Source organism: Haliotis rubra, unplaced genomic scaffold (assembly GCF_003918875.1).
Source record: "Haliotis rubra isolate DU_JTF1 unplaced genomic scaffold, ASM391887v1 Scf1565, whole genome shotgun sequence".
Classification (NCBI taxonomy): domain Eukaryota; kingdom Metazoa; phylum Mollusca; class Gastropoda; order Lepetellida; family Haliotidae; genus Haliotis; species Haliotis rubra.
This window is the reverse complement of record NW_025765520.1, coordinates 124,445-151,606: the sequence shown is the minus strand read 5'-3', so window position 1 is coordinate 151,606 and position 27,162 is coordinate 124,445. Positions and strand designations below refer to the sequence as shown.

Genomic DNA, 27,162 nt, shown 5'->3' with positions numbered 1-27,162 from the left:
CGCAAGCCAAATGACGGACGGAAAGATAGTCTTCTAAAATCGTTTTCTTGAATGCTAGCCATTATTATCCGTTACGGTCGCCAAACAGCTCAGTGTTCATAATTGAGAGGTACCGGTAAGATCGCTCGCCGTACCCGATGATACCGTTCGAAGTTCAGAACGACAACGAGGGCAACACCGTTCCCTTCTATTAATCAGCGAAACGGCATCGATTCGTTTTACAGGTCAACGATATGCGAAGATCTTTTCAGCAACCAGCTGGTTTCCGAAAACGTAGGTAATCAATAGATGCAAAGGGTTTGTTCGACGATGAAAGATTTTCCTCGATTTCCAGATGACTTTGTTAACTTCCACCACTGCTTCGGCGATAAGCGTATCGGAAGCGATTCGGCGGAGGACTGGTATACGTGCCGTTCCCGTTGTTTACTCGATATGAAATTAGTCAGCAATAGGTGACCTGACCGATCAGTTGTAAGTTTTCAACATAAATAAGACATTCTCACCGTATCAAATTGCCGACGATACTAATAACGTTAACAACCAATTTGAAGATTAATTTCTCTGCGTATGGTTCGTCGTTTCGTTACCGCAAGTACCGGCAAGTTTTGTTCTTCTTAACCACAGCACTATACCGAACGATGAGTTCATGCAAGTTACCGTTTTCAAAAGTAAGTCATGATTTTCTGATATTGACGATTTGAAATACCTAACCGTAATAGCTTATTGCCGAATATTTAGGCTGCCGATTGCTTCGTTTTCATCCCTTATAAAGGGTGGAGAAGTTGGCGGTCGATCCTTTCAGCGAGGCAGTTCGCTACGCAATAACAGAACATGGCTTTACAAAATATCTCATTCTTTGTATAAATCGGCTTAAAGATCGAACCGCGAAGTCAATTTCGAAAGTGACACACGTCATAATGATCATTCTCGATCGTTTCAAACGATATGGTTAATATGAAAGTATCAAATATAATATTTTCGATTAATAATTACGCGGAATTCTTTTGGTCACGTAATCGGTTCATTCACCAAAGAGTACCCGAATGTCCAGTTCAGCATTCAGCGTATTCGTAGCACCAATAATCGACATTTCGACCGGGTTCTCCCAAATGGCACGTAATTCATATATCAGCGTATGTCATATCGCCTATCGTTAGCGTAAACCCGAAGGTAATCGATTCATTCGTTTGGTCATCAATTGACGATCCGAAGAAGTCAAAATAAGTGCATTGAAAGCGAACGGGGTGAGTGTTTTCTCCGTGCGTCGGTAATCGCTGAAAATAAAGACTTTACTTCCAGTTAACCGTCCGTAATAACCGGAAATCAAAACCGCAAAGAATTTTGTGGAACCATCCTCAAAATAAGCGATATAAAAGAAAGCCATATCTCCGAAATAACTTCGCGACGCATGCAATTATCAGGATTTCAGCGGATAAATAATGATATTCAGTCCTTCCGTGTTCAGCGAAAAAAAAGAGGAACTTCTCGAGGTAAATCTCGAAAAGCACGACCAGCAGTATTACAGTATAGCCCGCTTTCATGTATCGTCCATTGCGCTTCTTTGCCTTAACATGCTGGTGATTTTAATTCAGCGATACCCAGTTGCGCCATGTCTTGGACGCAGGTCATCGATGGTTTTATTCCGATTCAACGTCAAATGTTCGTTCACGACATGGATGAATGACGACGACGTCATTCTCCTCTATTCAATCGGTGTTTTCCATACCTGGGCGATAACAGGCCCAGAATTATATCAGACCGGTTCAAAAGTCTCAAAATTTAAACCAAAGATGAAAACAGAAACATAGCAGTCGCAAATGGGTCGACGCTTCATTGCGATAACGCTTTATCAGTGGCATTTAGCAGAATACCATTGTGACAATTACGCGAACACGATACACGAATATACGCACGCTATCGCACGCAAGAATGTTCATTTGAAATCTTGGCATGATAAGACGTATGCTCAGTAGCGATCAAGTCCATACCAATATGCGAGAATATCGAAGTTTTAAAACTATTTCAACGAGCGAAATCATCTCTTTCAATTCGTGGTTGAATGTGTAAGCATTCCTGAACGCACCTGGCTCTCGAGACTTCCGGATCATAAACAGCGAACCGACGATTGTTGAATTCTTCATTAAAGATTTATCAAATGCCATGTTCTGAATTAACGGGTACCAGCGTTCGCTCGTTACGCTGGTGAAGCTGTTCGATCAATCATTGCCAACAATGTATGAAGCCCATTCTGTGTCCGCGTCGCGATCCACTGAATATCAGTTAGATACTCTGGCGTTGTCCAAATCGAAATCAATTCAATCTAATCTTCGCGTCAATCAGATCAGACGTCTTCGATAATCGATGCCGGTTTAATAACGGTTTATCAGCACCGGTCATATCATTACGAATGAATCAACGAGCTGCACCGACTGATATACTGCGGCTGTTAAAGGGATTACACCGACGAAGGTAAACAATATATGCCAGATGCCGAAACAGCCCCGGCGAGTTAGCCAGTGTTCATTAGCCATGCCCTTAGTGTCGTTAAACCATGATTGAAGAAAAGATAGCGCCATGTTGAGCGTTGATAACGAATGACCGTCGGAAAAGACGGTCCTCATATATCTTCAGGTCCATCTTCGTTGTTAATATTTCCAGCCGTTTTACATTGCTTTTCATAGAGATACTTTCATGACAGTCTTTGTAAACAACCTCGCGATCTTCGCCGTTATTGACGACAAAGTTTATGGCTCAAATTTATTTGATACGCAGCACCGTTTTCGTCACGACAAGCGGCCAAAGATTGCCGACGCGACGCCGTCATCTTCCGGATTGCTTCCTCTGGTTCCAACTGACGTTAAATGAATGTAATGTCGTAGTACGCATGAATGGTTTCAGCGGTATTTTGAAGAAAATACCGAACAATGAGTTCCGACGTTTCTCTTCGCTTCGGACAATAGATTCATGGCTTCAAGATGATGCGGGTTTGAAAGCCAAATCCAAACATTGAGACTGTCTCGAAGAAGAAAAGAACATTGAACTTCGCACACGATCCTCCATATGTACAACACTGCCGCCTGCGAAATCAGCAAAACATGATGTGCTGCGAATCACGCCAGAATTTATCTAGGGAATCAGCGTTGGCGATGCCGGTTGGTTTAAAGCCCGCGACCGCACAGCATGTTCGTGTCAATGAGTTCGACCCGATCACGAGCACGATCTGTTACCAGATCAGATACGATGATGTCACCATGTCAGCGAAGTTCGCCGCGTTTGTTCATTATCAGCATAGCCGTTAGGCCGATCACTAACCCGATCTTCACGGAAAGCACGATAGATGCATCGATGATGTCATTGTGGTCTCTCCTCAGCCGAATAGACGATTGATGATGACGTCATCAATGACCGTACGGTCCAGACCGTTTGCATTAACAGACCGCCGTACCATAGCTACATATCAATGAACGGTAAACACCACCCAGAGAAAACAAAGCTCGACGACCGTCGTCACTGGCGTTAATCGGGTCGGGAAACAGTTAGTGCGCCAACCATATGATAACGCTTCTAATATATCGTCGTTTGCATTTATCAATGGTTCAACCAATATGCAGAAGTGCCACGAACACAACGGAAGATGTTGAGAAAATGTTGATCAGTAGTTTGCGCGGTATTATCCGCATGACATGGGCAAGGGCCGCAAGCCGGCGAAAGCAGTGTTAATATCTGATTGATGGAAATGTATTGCTGGGTCTCATGTCGGGTGACAGTCCGCTCACGTCGGCATGTCTTTCGGCATGAAGTAAGATGAATATACGGTTGATCAAACATTTCAGCGAAAGCGACACATTCTTTCCAGTACCTGGTTCACCAGCAGTGCTTCAAACAAGCACTTCGAAACTGCCGACAAACCAGCTGCCGCAGCCTAGGCACGCCGGTATCTTCCGGTCTAACAACCGTCAATAGCCGCGAGTCATCACCCCGTCGTCAAACTATCAACGCATTCGGCGTAGGGATGCAAGAAATGTTCGCGAACGGTGAAATATGATACGCCCGTCTCCGCTGAGGCGTTAACAATTATTCTGACACTACGGAAGCAAATTCAACAAGTTGTTACTGCCGCTGAAGCTCGCTCCCGGCCGATTTTGTACTGTACAGACATACATGGCCAGTGTTTCGCAGAAAGCCAATATTCTATCAGTCGTAGCCTCAATAATGTTAAGTTCATTCCTCCAACGACTCTCGGTAAAACCGGGGCCATAAAAACTTCGGGGAGTATGAATGACATCCCTCACCTCATTACAGTTTTCTTCGTCAAGTCGACGATAAAGTCAAAATATTTGAATGCCTGTGGCTTTCGTACCGCAAAGTCGACGCCCGCGATCGATATCAAACAATATTGGGAGTTGTTCTCGACACATTTTATCGTCAAGCAACAGCCCTTCAGAACACATCAGCATATACATCGCCTAGCGTCATCATACTATTGAACAGTCCGTTACCGTTGGGTACTGTTGACGGTGATCAAAGAGAGGGGAATATCAAAGTCAGAGTGTGGCAGCCGAATGGTCAGCGTTTCGTTATTGGCGGTTGGGGAATACCGAATGGAAATCACGCGACAGTAACCGACGGGGATGGAGTAATATCACGATATGTATATCCGCCCACCATACTGACGTTATCTTCATAAGTCGGACGGCGATTCATCGTCGATAATTGGTGAGGCGACGGTTCTTTGCCGACGCCCGAATAAAGTCGCGGTCGTCCGCTTCGTCGAGTAGTTTTCCGAAGTCTCTCGAATTTGGCAGCACTTCGATATACATTGTATATCGAAACAATTGAGCGTTGTTTGAACATGAAGTTTCACAGAACCAGTTGAAGTCGGTTTACCGGCGAATAAGCACCTCGAACGTCGCCTAGCTTTTGTCCCTCAAAAGCTGCCGATAATATTGACGCAGATACAGCAGGATCAGCCGACGTGCCGACGTCATTGCTATTGATCATAAGTCAAACGCAATGGATGATTGTTACGCTATGAACGTCAAGATGAATGAATTGCCCGGGTACCGGTCGCGCGCGTCATCATCAAAACGAATAGCAAATATAGTGACAAAAACAAACATAATATAAGGAAGCTTCATCAGCGGCACCGCGTCGATCATACGTCGAATACCGATCGGTACGTATCAAAAACGATAATGCGCACGTCGTTTTCGTTAACGTAATATTAACAACCGTAATTGAATGTTTTATGAAAGGTTTGAAGCGTAGATGAAGGAAGACACGAAAACCACCGTACGCAATCGAAAGCCACGACGTTCATCTCGCGAATTCACCGAAGTTAGCGAATGGCATATTAGCATTGCGACGTAAAATATTCCCGATAATTAATTTCTGGTTCAAACATTTGAACTGTTCACGTTCCAGAACGTTGAAATGGGCTATACCGGAAGCATCCTTTCTTCACTTCCGTTTGATTGCCGTTCGTTGTTTATCAATCATTTTCAAACACTGAAGCAATTCGGTAAATCATCAACGTTCAACATTTATTCTGCCGAATTTCGGTCATCTGATGACGATTACGTGAATGGTTTCCGATGAACCAGCCACCTCTTCGATAGTAAGTAAAAGCGAGCGAGCGAGTTGAAACATTCAACGCCACGTATGGGGATCCGCCATATCGCGACTTGAAAACAATTATGTTTAGTCAGAAAGTGAAGAATATTCGAAAGTTTTGGGACTTTTCGCCAGAGACACTGAATGACATTGCGCTATGAAACGGCGCATTTATCGTGCAGTGAAGCGAGCCGTTCGCGGTTTGAATATCAAATATTGCTTTCGAAACGAATACACGAAAACGATGTACCAAACCGCATATCTTTAACGTTCATATAAACAAACGCGTAAACGGTCGTCATGGTTCATCTACCATCTTCAACAACAAAATTCAATAAACTTGCACGAGCTCGATTGCTCCATCGCGGTATTCTCGACGTATAATCAGCATATAGCGGTCGCGGCTCTGAAATCGACCTTCGAATCAGAGCCAGTCGATTAACTTCTGAACAAATGGAGGTTAAGAAGAAAAGAGAACATAAATTTTAACCGTAATTTCTTCGAACAACCGCAACGGTTACATCAGCCGATCGAGGCCGCGGAGCGTGTCACTCGCCAGATCAAACAGTGCCAATAGAAGCCTGTTCGGCCCATTATTGTGCCGTGTCCGCCATTTCGATGTTCAGATAAGCGGCTCCTACGACAATTCCGTCCATTTTGAAGAAATAACATCGAAGCGACATCATCGTCGATTTAGTCAGTACAATAAAATAAATGCGTTAAAAGCGTGAAAGGGGAACTTCGCCGGCGACGGCGTAAAGTCAGTGAGCAGAAATAGCAGGTAACCTCTTCATAAACCAGCCAGTGCACGAGTCAAGCCCCATTGCGCGGCAACGTTATGCCAAACAGTACCGAAGAAAGTCATCAATCATAACCATTGGTCGGAGTTTCAGGTTTCAACCGTCGCTATATGTACGCCGCACGAAGAAAACTGAAGTGTGCGCATATTTGAGTTTACTCGGTGATTTTATAAATCGATGATATGATTAACCCGACCTGGTGAGCAACTTCGACCCGGTGCTCAAATAACGAATTTCATCTAAACAAAGTTAATAAAAGTCATCGAGCTGGTCCGAACTGCCTTAGCGTTAACCGCGGCCCCGTTATATCGACTCGCCATCTTCACTTCCGGCCCTTTCTGATAATATGTTGCCGGAAAATATAACAACAACCCCAGTACAGCCAGACAACCGGCCGGTGCCGGGCAGACGTAACCAACAGCTCCCTAAATCTCGCATCAATAAAAAACACGTCTAACTGAATAACGGCGGTGACCATATCCGTATGCCAGCCAGTAATACTGTTCGAGCGCAGCAGCTGCAGATGAACGCCGCAAATGCAATAGCAGTCAGCGATGGCGATAATCGCCATTGAAACAGCTGATGGTAAAGTGACATCCGGCAACAAACACGGTTCATCGCCGCCGAGCCTGTCTCGGTCAATACTGACGCCGGCCGACGTTCGAATTGTCGCGTATTGCGGTTGTGAAGCCGTCGCCGGGCAGCGGTGAAGCCACGGGCAGTCAACAGTCTTCCAACTTTCGTAGCATTTCGCAATCATGCTGCCACTGCATAGAGCGCACGACCGCCGGCCTAGAAAAGTTACGAGCATCTCAGGCCTCATTTGTTTCAGAAACGGGGCTCCCGCCCCGTTGTGATGATAAAGATCACAACCTGCGTGCCGACCGTGCTTGAGCGGTTCATCGAAAGCTTAGCATGAACAGCTCAAAAGTTGAAGCCGCGTTCGAGTTTCCGTAAAGTCATCCGATTTGGTATTTGTCTGGGCATGTTTTCTCTGCCGGGTCAGACATCAAGACTAGTTCATCGCAAGTTCATAGTTCAACTAAGAGAAGGGTTATCGTTCAGCAAAACATGCCGACGTCGCCTTCAATACGGCGGAGCAGTGTTTCTGGCGATATCACACCATTCGCTAACATCGTATGTAAGATTACGAAACATCATGACAGGCGAATATTAAAATCTTCCACTATTCTTCGCTTCAGTTGCGTTTATAATAGTCAAGCAAATCATAATGGATATTGAAGTATCATTGTTAATTTAAATAGTTAGTAAGAGTCAAGCCAGCCTTAACTTTTCTCAAATGAAAAGCCCAGCTTCAGTTATCGTGAAAGAAATACACAGAATGGTGAACGTCGATATTCGACGTGATGTTGAATATGAATTTAGTGCTGTGGTATCTCATATCAGCAAGCACAGCTCGCATAATCTTCAAAGAGTCTCCATCGCCCGTCTTATCTTCGGTCATTAGCGCATCAGCAGATGTAGCGAATAGTGGTGTTCAAAGCCATGCGTTGTTTTCAAGTTTATCAACAAGTATCGTGTCGATGGTAAAGCCGGTTATCGCAGCCGTAAACCCGGCGGCAAGTTATAACAGACCGGCCCGAAACGACAAGGCCTGCCCTTAATCGGGTCACTCCAGTCGACGACGTTAGTCGAATGCAATATTGCGTTCGGTGAAATAAATATCGAGATCCGAGTCTTCCGCCATAGTTTGACCAATTATCAGTACTGAAATCAACTGAGCCGTATTGCTCGGCACACCGTAAGTTTTAAACCACGGGAACATTCATTAAAACTCGACACCACATTTGCAGCCTGTAGATTTCACCATATGGTCGTCGTTTTTGTGCCGTTTCAATTACGTTTTTTCGAGCGACAGCATCGTTGCGTTTACATTTTTAAAGCCAGTCACCTAATTCTTCACAGGCACCTTCGTGAGCCTGAACTTGCTGTTGTTCAGCACCCGCATTCAGTGGCGGCTGCTGAAAACTGAATCCCTCAGCGTCAAATCAATCGGCTGATTTGCGCCTGGCGTTTGGGAAAGGAAACCGTTGCCGCGACTTCGAAAGCGAATATTTGTGCTCAATACATACGGTGATTTAAAGTTCAACAATCGATCAAGGGTTTCAACTTCATGTCATCATAGGCACAAAACATGAAACCTGGTCACGGGGTAGCGTTCTTTCAACAGATATGGTGCCTGGATGGTAGAATTTCCCCGTGCGCGAAGTTCGCGCACCCGATAACAAAGCGATCTGCCTCAGAAAGGTGCGACGCGACGACACCTCTTACCACCAGGTGAAGGACACACCAGAAGCTCGTCAGAAGTGCAGGTGCACGATGGCAGCCAGAGAAGGACCAAATGTGAGCTGTTCAGCAACTTTTCTTTCATGCCAGAAGGTGGGTACTGCGGGCCCGTCATACCATCAGATTTTAGCCGAACTCCGAATCTCAAACAACCTGCGTTTACCGGTCAGTGTTTGTCGTAAAAACGACAGACGCCAGCGACACCGGGAATGTCGATATTTCGACTACATTCGAACACCGGGTCATATTTCATGGAAGTAAAGTTCATCTGACCAGCCTCGTTCTTCGATTCAGCGCATCTGAAAATGCCGCTGACGAAATCGCTTTCAATGAAGTATCGATGGGACAGCTTGTTCACGAGGTCGACCCCGCGCCAAAGGCACCAGAATTTCCCATGCCTTCCTTCTTTTGATATGATCATCAACAGCTGCCGACTTTGACTTCGGACGCACGGGTGAGCAGCCAGTATCACCAAACCGGGGATGGTTGAAAGCGCCAGCCAGCCTGCTCATTGTCAGAGCGAGACGTACCCAACATTGTTTAACGACGGATTATTTATTCACCGGTGCTTGACCGACGAATACGATTCAACTGACAGCCAGACATTAAACATAAGGCCATCATTATTCTCGTGTCTGGCTTTGCTTCGTAGCGCTATAATGCCGTTTTGGGGATTTTAACCAGAACGAAGCGTTCAATGACAGGTGTTATCATCGGCAACAATAAAGACTTTGCGAAAGCACCGGAGGCTGGTGCTTCATCAGCGTGCCTGGTGGTCGGCGTGGTTGGTGACCAAAGTGGTTACGGTCATCGGTCAGTCGCTATCATCGCGCGAATACTGATTGCGACATAACTTTCAACGCAAAATGGATCACCATGTCTTCGCATTTTGAACATACGCATTGCGGCGGGATAATATAGCTTAAAAACATCGAAATGATCTTTGTTTAATGTTACGGTGGACGTTAAATAGTACTGCCTCAGCCGGAATCGGCATATTTTCTGGTGAGGTGATTATATTTTCCGTGAAGAATCGTCAAAAGAAGCGGGTTTCACTGGTCAATGTGTGAGTCCGTTTTCGAAAACACCGTCGCAGATATTGCCGGATATGAGTGAAAGGAGTTAAGATACGTTGATCGGCAATATCCTCAAAGCCATATCGCGACGAAAACGTAATTGATATGAAATCGGCACCCATCGTCGATGAAAACAATAAACGAAACGAAGCGACGGCCACCAGAATATCGCTGCCTTACCTGTACAGCCGTTATCGAAAAATAAATTTACAGATCATCGTCGGTCAATATAAACAGCGTCAACGACCGAAAAAGTAGATCGTCATTACCGAACATAAATTGCCAGTAGATACGTTCCGGCATGATTCCCACCACCGCAACTTAAAATCGTTCATCATTTCTTTCATCAACCTGGGCGTCAGCAGATGGCGATTCGGTGGTTCACGGTGCCTTCGGTGTTGGCGATTTCGAATAAAACATGCTTCGTACTTTCCATGTCGAAATTGACTTCAGACCGAAATTGGTGGTTACGGTCCGTTCAACGTTTTCGTCGCTGGCATAGATACATTGCGCATCTTATTTCTGGTTTCTTTGTGGTTGACTTAACAAAACATGCCTTATTATTTAAGCGTCAGCTTGATGTTCAGATCGCATTTTTCGCGGGAAGTTAGTCTCGATGGTATCTTCAGCGTTCTTCCTTCCACTTCAAAGTTGGTGAGCATTTTATCAGCAGTGGTGACATTGTACAGGCCTGTCATCGCGCGGGGATATTTATCTCAATTCGTTACCAGGCTATCACGAAAGAGATTGAAAAGTTAGCTCAAATGTAAAATGGGGTCGGTAGTTCCTTACTTTCGTGGTAAACAGTTTTCAGCCTTTTTAGATCTCGTACCGAAAAGGACTTTTTACATTACGCCTGGAGGTACAGCCACGGTCTCCGTCGCCGTCAATTTAAACTGAATATCCAGCGACAAAGAACGATATTGGAACAAAATTGGTCGGTTAAATCGGGTTTCTTTGGAAAAATCAATAATTCAACGAAAATGAGGTAAAAAGATGACCGCCGCCACATTGAAATATTCACGGGTAATGATGTTATTACGAAGTTATTAAATTGGCAGCAATAATAACAGGTAAAGATATATGATAGTAAAGACGACTTCCACCGTTTCCAGTGTAATACAGAGATTTGTGTTCAAGCGACGCTAACAGTGTTGATAATAGCGCAATGGTTGGCCGTGCGGTTATCGTGATAAAGCGGTCTGATAAGTATCACCATATTAGAAATCATTACAGCATTTTCAGCGACATGGAATGTCAGAATAACAAATTGAATACATAAGTTGCAATCTACATCACTGATCATATGTAAAACAACTGACATTTAAAATATATGTCATTGATCAATCAAAACGATTATAATTGGCACAAATATAGTATTCTGTTCACGGAAAGAATTGTACCCATAAGTTCCCCATGAAGACAATTTCATGTAAAATTTATTGCATGCAATATTTGCCTTATAATAACGACAAAACACAAAGGGCACGGAATTAAATATATTGGCTATTGTTGAAAGTTATAAAACATTAAAAATAATGTTACATTTATCTCATCATACATATTACACAGTCCGAATTAGACAAAATGGTTTAAAGTACTTTCTTCACCCCTTTCAATACACCTGTCCACTTCTTTTCAAATCACATATGGAATAGTAAGGAGGACCAGATATATTCACCAATGCCTTCACCTGTTAAGAAAACAACATGGTTTGTGAGGTTGTGAATAGAGGGCATCATTGGTTTTGAATCAACATTGACCCACTGTGCTCTGTCTCTGGTCTAAAAACATTGTTTGGCAAGGTGAAAATGTCACACAGTTGTGTCCTTCTTCCTTTGGTCCATGTCGGTAGCAAAAGTACTGTAAGTGGCCATGGTCCCTAGTATGGTGATGTACTATCAGTTGCTGGCGATCATTAGCCCTTTTTTATTGTATTGCGCTTTATTGTCATATATGTTACTGAGTTAACGTGCTAGTTTTAAATCTCTAACTGTGTTACTGCCCTTAGGGGTGGGGGTTGGGGTGTCACACTTTATCATATATCTTACCTGTTATTAACATATGAACCTATTAAGCCATGATATTGCTGACATATTGCCGATGTGTGTGAATTCTCCATCGTAAGGGATAGATATTTCAATGTGAAAACAGTTAAGAATCTTTTTACCTCTGTTACTTTTCATTTAATTATTGATTTTTTTAAAGAAATTGATTTAATTGATGAATTTTGATTAATATGTTCTGTAGATAGCTGTATTTTACTGATTCGTAGTTTAGATTGGTAACTCAGACGGTTAGTGGCTGTACCCTCAAAGGGGGTACAAAGTATCATAAAAAATTACTGTCGTCCTTCGAGGATACGTAAGTCCCAAAACTTTTAAAGTAAACTTTAAACTTACCACATTTTTTAAAGTAGAATTTCTGTTATTTTACATTTAGGCTAACTTTTCCCACAATCGCCAGCTGCTGAAGGGGTGGTGTAAATCCAACAAGAAGACAAAGTCATCAATATCCCACGCAATGGCAAAATACTCTTCATGAATATGTCTACGAGTTACTATGTCAAATGTTTTGGCGTGTATATAACTAAGTGGAAGGAGAGTACTGAAAGGTATCAAAGTTCTGCTACAGAAAGGAGCACTACCACCAATTTCAGTCTAAGTCAAATTTGTTGCCATGAAAATGCAAAACATGTTTTATTCAGAAATCCTAAACTACCAAAAGGCGCCAGTAGACCACCAGATGTATCTATGTGCCAAGTTTGGTAAAGAAACATTGAACGGTTTTAGAGTTATGCTCCGGAAAAGAATACTACCACCAATTTCAGTCTAAGTCAAATTTGTTGCTATGGAAATGCAAAACATGTTTTATTCAGAAATCCTTAACTACCAAAAGGCACCAGTAGACCACCAGATGTATCTATGTGCCAAGTTTGGTGAAGAAATAGTGAACGGTTTTAGAGTTGCGGTGGATAACTAGGGTCCATGCAGGTAGCAAATCTACTGTAAGTCCCCATGGTCCCTGGTATGGTGATCTACTTTCAGTTGTTGGCTTGTTTTTATATTGTATTGTTGTCTATAGGGATATATTTTTGTGATAGCGAACTAGTTTTAAATTAAGAGCTGTGATATTCTAGTAGTTTAACCGTCCTTCGATGACATGTTTCTATTTTTTCAATTTATTGTTTTTCATATTGATATAAATTGTTTTGTTTCATATAATTGTTTTCGTCACGATATGGCTGAGATATTGCCGATGTGACGTTAAATCTTAACTCACTCACTCACTCACTCCAGCAATATCACGGCGGGTGACACCAGAAATGGACTTCACACAATGTGGGGAATTGAACCCCGCTCTTTGGCGTGACGAGCGACCGATTTAACCACAAGGCTATATCCCACCGCCCCACCAGAATATATGCCATTTGAACAAAGTAATGGGGTAATTGTAACAACATCCACCGTAGCATTGGCAAAGGTCTTCAAATGTTTTTTTTTTTTTTAAATATATTGCTCCCATATAATGCGTATGATATAAAATGCAGGCATATTAACTTGTTGGTGTAGTGTCCATTTTTGCATTGAGAGTTTATATGGGGATTTCGCAGTATAATTATTCGCACGATGTGTAAAGCACATTTACCTTGTTAGTGGCCATGCCAAGCAGCAAGGCGAGTTCCCCTCCCTTTGAGATACCAACCACACCGATACCACCTTGACGTACACTTGGATGAGAGGCAAACCAGTCAACAGCATCCTGAATAAAACCAAACAAACTTAGTTTTGTAAGTTACACTCCGAGGTGCGCTTTCACGAAAGTCTTGTGACGCTACGACCACCTGAGCGACGTCTTACACAATGTCATAACTATTTAGACCGTTTCACAAGGCCATTTTAGTTTAAAATCCCCCAAAATCAGCAGCATTGCAAAGGCTCACTTGCAACAGAGCAAAGGCTAGAGGACACAAAAGTCATGGTAATTAACATGTTTAATTTCACAACAATTAAACAAGTTGGAATCCTTCAGCGAACCAAAACAGTTAAATAAATAATCATATGTTAAACAATGTTTAAAGATTACGTCACTCTATTGTGAATTAGGCTGTAGCAAAAGCACTTTCAAATACATCCCAGTTTAGTGTGCAAGAACATACCAGTACGTAGTCAAAGTCAAAGTCAGCCAATGACGGTGGGAGATCGTCATATCCAAAGAAAGGAAGAGCATAGGAGGTGAAACCTCTGGACGCCAACAGGGCTGCACGGGACTCCTTCAGCCCTCCAGTGGAACCAAACATGTCTATTATCCCGGGAAACGGACCTTCGCCTCACATTTAAGAAACATTTCATTAGCAGCATTTTCGTCACGAAAACATTTGAATGTTTTAACGTGGTTGAAGAACGAAACAAGTGGATGGTTACAATTTTACACAGCTTTGCACCTTTATACATAAATATGATAGCCAGTTAATTCAGATATGAAATCGAAATAATATTATTCCCAATTGTGTAACGTCCTGTGTTTTACGACTTCAGCCTTGGTGAAAGAAAACAATTTCAAACACAGGTTGACAAGTTCAGGTTCAGGTAAATCTAACACTGATGAACCTTGACAGGCCTGGTACTTACCTTCTGGCATGAAGAGAGTTCCCCTTTTGGAACCTTCTCTCACGACAGTCCTTCTCACAGCATAGTGCTTGTACCATCGTTCTACCTCCTCTGTTGCTAGAACTACTGGTGTGGCCAGCTGCAGGTCTTCAAGGGGAATGTGGTCATCAATTACAGACAGTCTGAAGACCAGAGGTGTCGTCACGTCACTCTTTCTAAGAAACAGATCCTTTGATATCCCTGGAACAGGCTTCATACTCCAGAAGAGTCCCATGCTATCATGACCTGTATCAAAACCCATATCCCACCGTGTTACAGAGAACCTTTACAGTGTTCAGTGTTAAGGTTTCATGACAATGCCTATGATGGCAACCAGTTCAGGACAAACTTATGATGATTGTTGGTTTGTCTGTGCATATGTAGGCACAAATATTCCTTTCAAGTGCCAACAACTTTTGGTTTCACACCTTTCCAAACATAAGATATAAATCCAATGATTGATTTGAAACACTGAGTTCGAAAGTTTTTTCAGCGAGACGTCCTTACTAAGATACAGATCTTAGTGTCCTGTAGTTCCAAATACAAAGGTGCCTGTATTTACTTAAAAAATTCATTGACAACAGAAATCGTCGCTCTTACAGGACCTGTGTCATGTGTCATGCAAATGAAAAAAACATAATTGAAAATCTGTTGGGCAGATACGTTTTCGTAGGCAACAAAAAACATTTGACCACCAAATAGTCAAAACGAAGAGGGAATCTACAAACGCAAATGGGATTGTGAATTGTGGAGTTTTTCTTTGTAGATGATTTCCAAAATGAACTAAAACACATCCCGAGGTAGGCTTGCCCGAAACAATACAATAGTTGGTTTCAGACACTGATAGATAATTCAAACTATATATGGAAGACTCGAGATATTCTCGATATTTATTTCTGAACCTGGGTAAATAACACATTCATTCTTTGTCAGTATTTAAGATGTTAATTAGGAGCAAAATTCCAAAAACCTATGTTTATGTTGGGTGAGTCTGTTATTCTCTCACCTTTGTATGTTCCCCCCGTTGAAGCATGCTCAGCTATATCGACAAGTCCTTGTTGGTCAGCTTGAAAATGACCGCATGAGCTGAACACTGCCTTTCCCTCTTCCACCCATGCCTGTACAGTCACTCGCTGTAGTGGCCGAAGATCGTTGACTTTGATGGAGACTCTTTCATCAAAAAGTGCCACAAGGGGATTAACACTGAAATATGCCTTACTTGAGTAAGGATGACCTCGGATGCTGATGTATCTCATAAGTGCCCTAGCATAATTCATTCCCCGTAATTCAAACATCACGTCCGAATAGTGTTGTTCTGAAGAAATTCTGTGTAACTGCTCACGAATGTATAAACTGGAGCTTTTTCATTTGAAAAAAAAGTTAAAATGCAAGCTGACTCTTATAATAACTATAATTAACAATATTTTTCAATGGCACTCCATTTATGATTTATGTTCTTGACAACATCTGTAATTATAAACACCATGTAATGGTCCTATAAAATAAAGCAGAAAAAGTGGAAACACAAGACGGGGTTTTGCCAATATTCATACAAAATGAATACCAATCATGAATGTTTCATGTCTGCATACATTGAAAGAAATATGTGCGGGTAGAATATAGTGTGGCCTAATATCACCCAAAATGTGGGGAAAACGCAAAAACTCCACCATGTGGGAGCGACGCGGCCAAACACGTCAGCATGACATGAACGTGCACCATATATAGTTAGACTATGAACACGATGGTTGTTCATTCGTCTGTCATCACAATTGTACAGCAAGAGGAAAAGGAAAACATGCCCCAAAGACAATAACTCACTGCAACAACGCCATCGGATGACTGCAGAGTGGAGACGCGGCTTCAACTTTCGAAATGATTTTCCGCGTATTGCTAAGCACCATTAGAAGACCGTTATCAGAAGCTTTGGTCAACACGGGACATGCCCAGATGCGGTCGACCACATGTCACAACTGCAGGGCAGGGCCCCGTTTCACAAAGCTCTCGTAAGCCTAAGATCTCGTAACTTTTCTCGTAGCAGTCGTACCTCCTATACAGTAGCATATGAGGTACGAATGCTACGAGAAAAGTTCTTAGACTTACGAGAGCTTTGTGAAACGAGGCCCTGAACAGGTACATACGGCCTCGTCACTTACGTGATAGACTCACCACTGCCACCTCTACAGCGACAGCAATACAAGCCGCAAGTACACGCCGTCCGAGATGACCAATTCGAGGCATCAGTCTGACCGATTAGCATCGTCAGTAACGTCAATGGTGTCCAGGACACAGAGTATGGCCTCAGCAGCGATGGAGACGTGTTTGTTTTATGGGATAATCACGATTTTTGCTACCCTGTATGTGTGTAAGTATGCGTGCCTGCGTGTACGTATATGTGTAACTTAAGATAGTTTTGTACATTTGCAGCGTTCGAAATACCTGCCTTCCTGGACGGGTTATTTTCAACACGGCCTGCCAGATTCTCAAATTCACCTGGCCGACGGTCGAGTTAAAATCTAGACATCTATAAAGATATTTTGTGAGCATGCAAGATTTGGTCAGGGCTGGCAAGTTTTACATCTACCCAGCCATGTGGTCTGGCTGAAATTACTGGGAGTTTCATACCCTGACATTTGTTACTCTTTTCCAGCAACATATTTACAACGGCATTATAAAGAAAAATTGAAGTGAAGATATAAGCCTAAGCGGAGTCGATATAACGTTAAATTTGCGGTTATACAACACCCGGTATACGTCCCCAATTCGTCAAACACAGTTCAGTTATCCCCATTGTGATTCAACACTTTTTATGCTGATTTTTCGTGAAAGAAATTCATTATTTAAACCAGGTCAAAGTTCCTCTAGGTCAAGATACGATGACATATGTCATATCACTCTGTTCCGTAAATCACAAATAAAACTCGTCTCTGCACACTTGGATTTATTGTTTTCTTCGGTACGGGTACATATATGACAGTTTCAAACCTACAAACTCCGATGAACCAATGGTTAACGTGAAATTGTGTGGCTTTCACGCTTCGAAGGAACACACAGACGGCCATAACATTACGCAACTGAACTGGTCTAAGGGAGTTACCTCATTACGCTACCTGTTTCACACTCCTTGAACTTACACCATCGCCAGAAAGTGTAGTTCCCTTTTCACACTTTAACACGTTTATTTTGTGCACACTGACTAAATCTGACAATGATGAATAAATCGTAATGTTATAGCTAAAATGGACGGAATTATCATGAAACCGCCTTCTAGTTATCAGAAATGAGCGGGCCGCAGCAATGATAATGGGCCAAAGACGGGCCATTAACGCAAATGACGTCCCAGCAGGTGACGTCACACTCCACTATGACGTCATAAATCTTGTTTCATGATCTAACAGTGATGGGTCAACAGCCCGTTGCGAGTTGTTTGAAGAAAAATTACAATTAAATTTATGATACTCTTTTTTCTTCTTAACACACATTCCATCCATTTTAGCGGGATAGGGGAGTTAATTGACCTGAAATACAATAGTGTAGGGATACATTCAAAGGTTTTGGTGAATCGGTTTTCAAATTGCGACCGTATATATGCTGATTATACGGTCGGAAATTCATACCATTGACCAATCAGAACTCGTGTTACATACTAAGTTTAATTAGATTTGTTATTTATGTCGGCAGGGCGTGGTTTGTTTCAGGTGGAGGTATGAGCGATTTTTACTGTGGCCATTTGCACACGTTTGTTTAAATGATGATTCTGTGTAAAAGTGCAGTTTAATTTTTGCTCATCGTTTTCATTATGTATTCGTTTCCGAAGCAAATATTTGATATTCAAACCGCGAACAGCTGCTATACTGCTGATGCGGCTTAAAGCTACATTTTCTCACTCACTTTAGTCATTCAATTGTCCTCCTGAGAGGGTACGTAAGTCCCAAAACTTTCAAAATGTCTTCACTTTCTATTGTATAAATTGTTTTCGTCACGATATGGCTGAGATCTTGCCGATGTGACGTTGAATATTAACTCACTCACTCACTTTACTCATTTACTTACTACTATCGAAAAGTGAGCAATGGTTCATGACGAAACCATTCCACATGTGTCATAGATGAGCCAAGGGTGTTGGGCAGAATCTAAATGGCAGTATTGATTTTGTTGATGGTTCTGAATTGCTGAGTGTCAACCAAACGAACTGTCAATCAAACAGAGTGAGAGAAAGTTTTGAATGAGAGACAAGTTATACTTCCGGATTAAACATTTCCCAGCGTTCTGGAACGTGAACAAGTTCTTCCAAACTGTTTATGTTTGGATTATAATATGTATCAGAATATTTATCCACCATGCACACAATATACCATTCGCTAAAATAACTTCGAGCCAAGTTCACTTGTATTAATTTTTCATTAACTTTCGGTTAGAATTTTGAAGTTGGTTAAATTGGGTTTTTCATGCCAATTCGTCGTTTAGTGCAGATCACATCTGCTAGCCTTGTCGAGTCTAGGCTCACCAATATAAGACTCCCAATTTCAAAGAGCTTACGGTTGTTATGAAAATATTACATTCATATGCAAACGACGACGCATTACGCACATTATGTATTTTTGTGTACTTATCAGTCAGGTATTCCGACTGTATGGTCGACCGCGAGCAGGACTGTGCCGCTCGGTGGAAACCACCAATATTATGTTTGTTTTGTAAGAGCTGGACAGCCGCTCACCTGTTTTTTGTACGAGCTGGAATCCCCGCTCACCTGTGTTTTGTGTACACCTGACCAATCTTGACAATTCGATTCATGTATTACCTTGACGTTCCTGTGTAACTAATCTAATGCAATTACGATCATTTGACTTATGATCAATGCCTTTACCAAATGTTTGTCAACACGTCAATGTCCAATGTATTTTACTGTATACTTGTACATCCAATATTGTCAACGCTTTTAAGGACAAAAGCTCCACGACGTTCAGGGGTGTTGTCATAGAGTAAACCATGTCAATAGGTTTCTGTAAAACTTCATATATTCAAACAACATAATTGTTTCAATAAATATCCAAAGTGCACCGAAATTCGAGGCAAGGCGAGGAGAAGGGCCCAGATCATCGACAGAAGCGGACGGATTGCGCGGCTGGTCGGGGCGTCGGCCAAGGCCGTCTCCTCACCATCGACTACATCGACGATGAAGAATCGCCGACCGACTTCTGAATGTGTGTGACAGTGACAGAGCGGGTCTCCATATCGGGAACATTGGCCACGAGGTCCCAATGTGCGTTCTGTCACGTGATTTCCATCTTATGTACCATTTCTACCATTATTCCCCAACCATAATAAACATGGCTGCTGCTGTCTTCAACACTACCGCTGACTTTTGTCTTCCATCTCTTGTCCACCATCCTGAACTACCATCCGAGAGTACCCCCAACGAACGCTCTTGGACACTGATAATAGATATACTGTACTAAACGACGTGTATATGCTGAAAGAAATGTTCTGAAGGGTTTTTCTTAAAAGGCACTTGAAAATCAATATGTCAAGGGCTTTAGCTTCCCAATGCCTTTGAACGATAAAGGTCACCTCGAAGGCGTCAGTAACACGGGTACAAGGAAGCCCTGGGCATCTGGCATTCAATCCATCGTACCCTGACGCGGAATATCGATGACGAAGAAAAACTGTATGGTGAAGTGGGATGTGTCATTTCATACTCCTAAAGAGGTTGTGGAGTTTATTAATGCCCACTACCTATGCACGTACACTTATACACGAGAATTGTTTTTATAATTTGGTTTACGGGTCAAAAGGAGTCATTTGGGTGTTTCTGTGTGAAGGCTACATACTGAAATAGAATGTGTAAACCATAGTGACCCTTTTCTGAAAAAGACTACCAAATACTATATATAGTCTGTATATTCTTTACAATTTTATTCAAGGAGGTGCTAAAATATTACAACGAATAACAGTGAGTAATGTCTTCTTTGAATGGATTTATCCGTAAGGCGTGCTGGAATAGACAGATACACAACCTAGATGTTTACACCACAGCGGAACCGAATTATTATCTTCCTGTTCTGGAGCTGGTTCTCCATCCCTCATGAGAGTAAACCAGTTATGTTGTGTTCGACAGTAGGGTGTGTGGAACTAATGTGGCAGATGTTTGTGGAGGAAGTGGATAATTCTTTTCCAAGCGTCCTCCTCGGCTGCAGCATGAGGTACAGGATGACCTCCCATCAGCAGTTTCAAGTCTATTTAGGGAAACACGTACTGGGTGAATTAGGGTACTGAGTCAAGAATGTGTCAACACAATTAGCTGAAATAATGTTTTCATCTTAGTATATTCATCTGACTGAAATCTTTCATACTGTTTGAAAGACATACCGACATGAAACGTTCACGCATATCATTGTATAAGTTATCAATACAGTTTCATGTCGTCATCTTAGTGTACACCAAACTGTAAAACATTGCCTTTATGTCATATGCTGTGTATTCATGTACGAAGTTAATACGATATGCCTGCACAAACTACTGTTGCTATTGGCGGCGGTCACTTAATCAACATTTTCATAACATCTCCCATTGATGAGTCTGTGCTTTCTGCATATTAGTCGCATATTAAAGATAGCGTCTCAATGTTTAAACGACCATTCTCTCATTATTAGATACGTTATATATGGATTAACACTATGATTTTATGGATGTATAGTGACGATAATCGATGAAACTTGTTTTCTCTTGATTGGGTGTTTAACACCGCACTCAGTGATATGTAAGCTATATTATAACGGACTAACAATACCAGACAGTCTGGACCATACCATCCATTGATTGACGTCATCATAATCGATCTGTTCAACTGGAATACAATGGCATGCACACCAGCACTGTCAGTATGTCCGACCATCTAATCAGTAACTCCCGTGAAGATCCGGGTTAGAATTGGTCTTCAGCAACCCGTGCTTGTCGTTAGAGCGACAAACGGATCGGATGATTAGACTCGCTGACATGGTTGACACACGTCATTGTATCCGATCTGTGTAGATCGATGCTCATAATGTTGATCTCTAGATTGTCTGGTCCAGTCTCGATTATTTACAGACCGCTGCCATAAAGCTGGAATATTGCTGAGTGCGGCGATAAACAACAAACCAACCAACCAATCACTAACACTGGTTCCTAAGACCAATTCTAACCTCTGTGTTTACCTTTACATCATGTTTGCCTGATTACTCACCAAACAGCGGGTGGTACAGTGTTTTGTACATAGGCATATATGGAGGATCGATGCGATGACCTGCTCCAGGATAGGAGAGAAGTTCAATGTTCTTTCTCTTCTCTTCAGGACAGGTCTCAATGAAACGTTTAGCTTCATCGGATGGCAACACTGCATCATCTTGAGCAAGAATGTATAAGATGTGGGCGTTATTCTTCCAAGCCTGAAGGGGAAACGTTAGGTTTCATTGTTCATTGTTATTTTGCTAAAATGTACTGGAAACCATTCATACGCCGGTACTGCGACATTACATTTCGACAACGATTTAGTTGTGTCCCGAGTATAACAGTGAGGCAGTTGGGAAATGAGTGAGTGAGTGAGCGAGTGAATATCTAACGTCGCATCAACACCCATATCGTGATGAAAACAATTTATACATTAAACATAAATAAATTTAGACCATAAAACTGTCATCAAAGGGCTGTAAAACTAACTAACAGAGAATCACTGAGTTGTTTACAAAGATATCATAGAGTATATCTCTATAGAAAACAATACACTAAAACGGGCTACAGATCGCCAGCAACTGAAGATAGATCACCATACCAGGGACCTGAACTCTAAAGAGGTCCTGCTCATGGAAGGGACAAAATCTTTTCCATTGGTGTCATTCAATAACATAACATAACATATCCTTTTTCTCCAAATCAGCATGGTTTGATAGCTGACTTATAGGGGACATAATAACCAGAGAATATGGACACGTGAAAACAAACTCACCGGAATGACTTCAGCGCCATAGCAGGCACCGCCTCTTGCAATGACACCTTCATCGGTGTTATTCATTTTACTGAAGTCCCACCTAACGAAAATGACATTGCAGTATTATATAGTCAATTTTTATCCGTTGGTTATTCGTAATAATTATGACCAGTGCGTTCAAACCCATTTATTGTCGTAGCATCGATTATCAAGACGTCTGATGCACAATTGTGCAGAATTAGATTGAGTGAGCCTGTTTAGTTTAACGCAAATCTAGCAATATTCCAGTAAGATCACGACACGGACACAAGAAATGGGCTTCGCACATTGTTCCCATGTGGTGAATCGAACCTTCCTCTGCGTGACGAGCGAACGCTTTAACCACTAGGCTACCCCACCCCCCTGTTGAATTAGAACACATAGCATTTGATGCATCTTTATTCATGAAAGAATTCTGTAATCGTGGTTATGTTTATGATCAGAGAGATAGTAGGATGCGTTTAAGCTGATGTTGGAATGTCCCCTACATTCAACTTACATAGTGTTGTTCATAGTGTTCAGAAATAGTCTTCAAAAGTGTGTTCTAGTGTTAAGAAATAGTTTTCAAAACTGTGATAGTCTGCCATCACACAAACCCAGTGAACATGGATTTGGTCAAACTGATCCATACCTACAAACATACGTCTTATCATGCAAGACAAATGAAAGACGTATTTTGGTGCGTGCGTGCGTGTGCGCGTGCGTGTGTGTGTATCAGTGTTCATACTCTAAATTGTCCACAATGAAGTATTCTATAACAAATCCAATACCACTGTCGAGACTGTTCTATGCAATAGAGTGTTGTGTGGCAATGTCATTTGCGGTACTTGTATTTCATTGTTTCTGCTAAGGGCAGGTTGTGCTGGTTTCAATTTTGACACTTTGAGACCAGTCTGGTCTGGATATTTCTAGGCCTGTTACGGAACATTCCAGTGTAGTCACCCAGAGTGTTAGGGAAGCTTTTGTTGCATAGAAGTGAGTGAGCTTTAATATTTAACGTCACGTCGTCATTTCATCCATATCGTGACGAGAACATTTTTGACGTTGGAATGGAATACGTGTATATTGTAAAACCTGCCGTCAAAGGACATGAAAACAACTAGATTATCACTTGAATTAAATCTAGCATGTTAAGTTAAAACTAAAAGCACAATTTGGACATTACATAATATAAAAAGCAGGCTATAGATCTCAAACCACTCAAGGTATATCACCATACTAGGGTCGTACTTTTGCTAAAGGGATCCCAGATTTACCTCATTCTTCGAAGTTTGCATCACACGTCACAAGAACGGCGGCAGGTGCGTGAAGATAATTTTTTTCCGCTGGCTACTTAGCACAGGCCTGTTTTGGAAGTTTGAATATCATCTTGTAATTGTACTGCCATTGAATTTATACTGCCACTGCAAATCCGTTGTATTAAATTGCATACATGTATAAACTTAGTTAATTTCGGAATATAGCTTCTTTATATCACATTTATTTTTTGGGTTTTGTGAGTTTCACACCAAATTCTTTTACGGTTTTGATTTCCAGTTAACCAGTTGGTTGAAGCTGGAAATCAACAAGTAAGTCTTGGCCCTACAGCTGTTACCGACTTACCGCAGGAGAAACACTCACCCCGTCCCTTTCCAATACACCTGTCCCGACTTCTTCAGATCATCAAGTGTGTAAAACGGGAGGCCACAGATATTCACCAGAGCCTTGACCTAATGACGTTATAAGACATTACCTTTCAGGTTTACAGATACTGAAGATAAACGTGCAAACATACAGTGAATGCTATGGTTACACAATGCCATTTAGAAATTGGTCAAATGTAACATATGGTATATTGAATGCTGAATACTGTTTGGATATTCAGGAAGAAAGAGACGACGTGCTACTCTTGAGAGAGCGAGGTTGAAAGGCTGAACCAGTTACAGAATCATGTGAAAATTAAACATTTTTCAACTGTGAATTGTATCGAAATATTATATTTGTCACTTTCATAATGCTTCCTGTGTTTAAACGATCAGGAATGTGTCCCCTTATTTATGACGTGTATGCACTTCCGAAAATTATTCACAGTTTGGTCACTTTTTAAACATTTATACAAAAAATTAAGTCTTTGTTAAGCCATGTTCACCTTATTTGTTGCCATGCCAAGCGAGAAGACTATTTCACCTCCCTTTGAGGATCCGACTACACCAATACCTCCACCCTTTACATAGGGATGAGAAGCAAACCAATCAACAGCCCCCTAAATATGTGTATAAACAAATATTACAGTTAGGTATTTCAAATCGTCTCTTATTGTCATAAACCATTATTACTGAATTCGTGTTCTGAAGTTATCGACAAAAGTATTGAAAATGTAACTTTTACTTTAGAAAACAGTAACTTGCATGACAAGCTCTGTTGTCAGTTCTGTCGTTCGAGCCTGGGTGCACTGTAAACAGAGTTAAGAGAATAAGCTTTACCAGTACTTGCAGTAACAGAAACAACTTCAGCCAAACCATCCTTCAGGCCAGCACACAGAGAAAGTAAATTCTAAATGTTAGCTGGTAGCTGTTGTAAATGTGAACAAACAGTACACTAGATTGGCTTATTGACTTGGAGAATATGATTATTTATGGTTGGAAAACTTACAACTATGTAGTCAAGGTCAAGGTCACCTATTGCGGTTGGGAGATCTTCATATCTAAAGTAACTGAGAGCAAAGCAAGCAAAGCCTTTAGATGCTAACAGGGCAGCACGGTATTCCACCAGTCCTCCAAGAGAACCAGACATATCAATCACTCCAGGAAAAGGTCCTTTATCTGTAAACAGTAGGTTTTGCTTAGATTGTAAAGTATCTAGAAGTCAGGGAAATGCTGTCACAAAACATAATGATCCGGGCAAGCTAATTGCTTGCATGCATACATTAATTGGTTACACCTCTGACTAGGGTTGTATGTAGTAGGTTGGGGAGTAGCTAGGACTTTGAGAGGTCTGTCCAATTTGCCCTTGCACACATGTTGAAGGTACAACAAAACAGATATTATAAGACCCGTGAACAACGTATTTATCTTACCGAACACCTCAATTGTAATTTTGAATTGTTTGAAGCACGGGTAACGGATCATAGTATGGAGTACAAGACGACAAGAAAAACAATTTTAGAGATATCTCCCGTCCATCGATTTGCATTCGCAAGACATCGGTAATTTCCCTACATCATGCTCGATTCAGTTGTTATTCGAGATAAAGAATTATTACTACGAAGTACCAAATGAGTTCGGCATTCCCAGCGGGGTACGTAGAAAAAGTTACTCGCTTGTAAGCGGGGTACATTGAAAATAATAGAAGAGTGCTCAGCCAATCAGAAAACGACACTAGGAAGGATATGTCTGTTTGTAGGTTTCTGCTTTGTTTGAGTAATATGGATGCATACCAGGAGGCAAAAAGAGTTCCTCTCAGGGGACCATCACGCACGACAATCCTTCGCACGGTAGGATGTTTGTACCAGCGTTCCAGTTCGCCTGTGGCCATCTTCACTGTCGTGGTCAGTTGGAGGTCATCAAAGGGAATGTGGTCATCTATGACGGACACTGTGAAGTCAAGAGGTCTCATCACATCTTTCTTCATAATACGTGTCTTCGTGGATTCCCCTGGAACTGGCTTCAGACTCCAGAATAGACCCATGTTTTCGACACCTAACAATAAATGAATATACGAATGAATACAATTAATATGAACGAAAGCAACAAATGCAAGCCTATCATCGATCATCTCAGTCTAAAATGAAATGTCATGAGGTGTTCACATTTACTCACCTGTATATGTCCCGCCAAATGAAACATGTTGTGAAACATCAACGCGTCCCTTCTGGTCTGCTAGAAAATGAGCATTCGATCGGAACTCAGTGTCTCCTTGCTTCAACAATGCCTGCACTGTCACTCTCTGTACTGGACGAAGACCAGTGACTGTGATGGAGACTATCTCGTCAACCAAAGCCTTTTTCGGGTTGATATTGAGGTTAATCATTCTGCAATAAGTATGTTCCGTCCTATATATACGTCTTGGCAAACCTATGACCATTCAAAACTGATGTGATATAACGGCTCGTACAGCATGTTCTCCTGTTTTTCTTGGTAAACAATTGATCTAAGTATAACAGTGGTGGCTATCTTTTGTGCATTTGTCAAGATCCACATGTAATGAAAACCACTTGTCTCATATACTTTCTAACATGATTCGAGTGAGTGAGTGAGTGAATTAAGTTTTACGCCGCACTCAGCAATATTCCAGCTATATGGCGGCGGTATGTAAATAATCGAGTCTGGACCAGACAATCCAGTGATCAACAGCATGAGCATCGATCTGCGTTATTGGGAACCGATGACATGTGTCACCCAAGTCAGCGAGCCTGACCACCCGATCCCGTCAGTCGCCCCGATGGCCGAAAGCAAGGAACACACACAACTGCTTTCAGAAAATGGACAAATGTGAAATGTGTCATATCTGGGATTACACTTTGTTATGTGAGCACAGAATCTAGCATTGTGAGAGAGTGGTTCAAATCACATGTGAGTTACTTTCATCAATGCGTTATCCTGTCCAGTGAATATTATAGCTTATGACGTTTAACTTACCTCACGAAAACCTTTTGTGTTGAAAGTGGCACCAGGAACTGCTTCCTCATTTTACATACTAAGGTTTGGATTCCAAACTGTTAAAAACAATGAGGA

The 27,162-nt window shown here is 41.8% G+C and overlaps 1 protein-coding gene and 1 pseudogene across 1 annotated transcript; both read right to left on the bottom strand.

Moving 5' to 3' along the window:
- Positions 1-13,444: 13,444 nt before the first annotated feature.
- On the bottom strand, positions 13,445-15,722 carry LOC124270998 (bile acid-CoA:amino acid N-acyltransferase-like; the record flags this gene model as incomplete). Its single annotated transcript, XM_046706064.1, has 4 exons — positions 15,452-15,722; positions 14,428-14,691; positions 13,956-14,125; positions 13,445-13,558 (listed from the first exon to the last, which is right to left on the bottom strand). Coding segments are annotated over exons 1-4 (819 nt in total), but the record flags the coding sequence as incomplete, so codon positions are not given.
- A 4,855-nt stretch (positions 15,723-20,577) lies between these two features.
- On the bottom strand, positions 20,578-26,458 carry LOC124270997 (annotated as a pseudogene).
- Between the last annotated feature and the right edge of the window lie 704 nt (positions 26,459-27,162).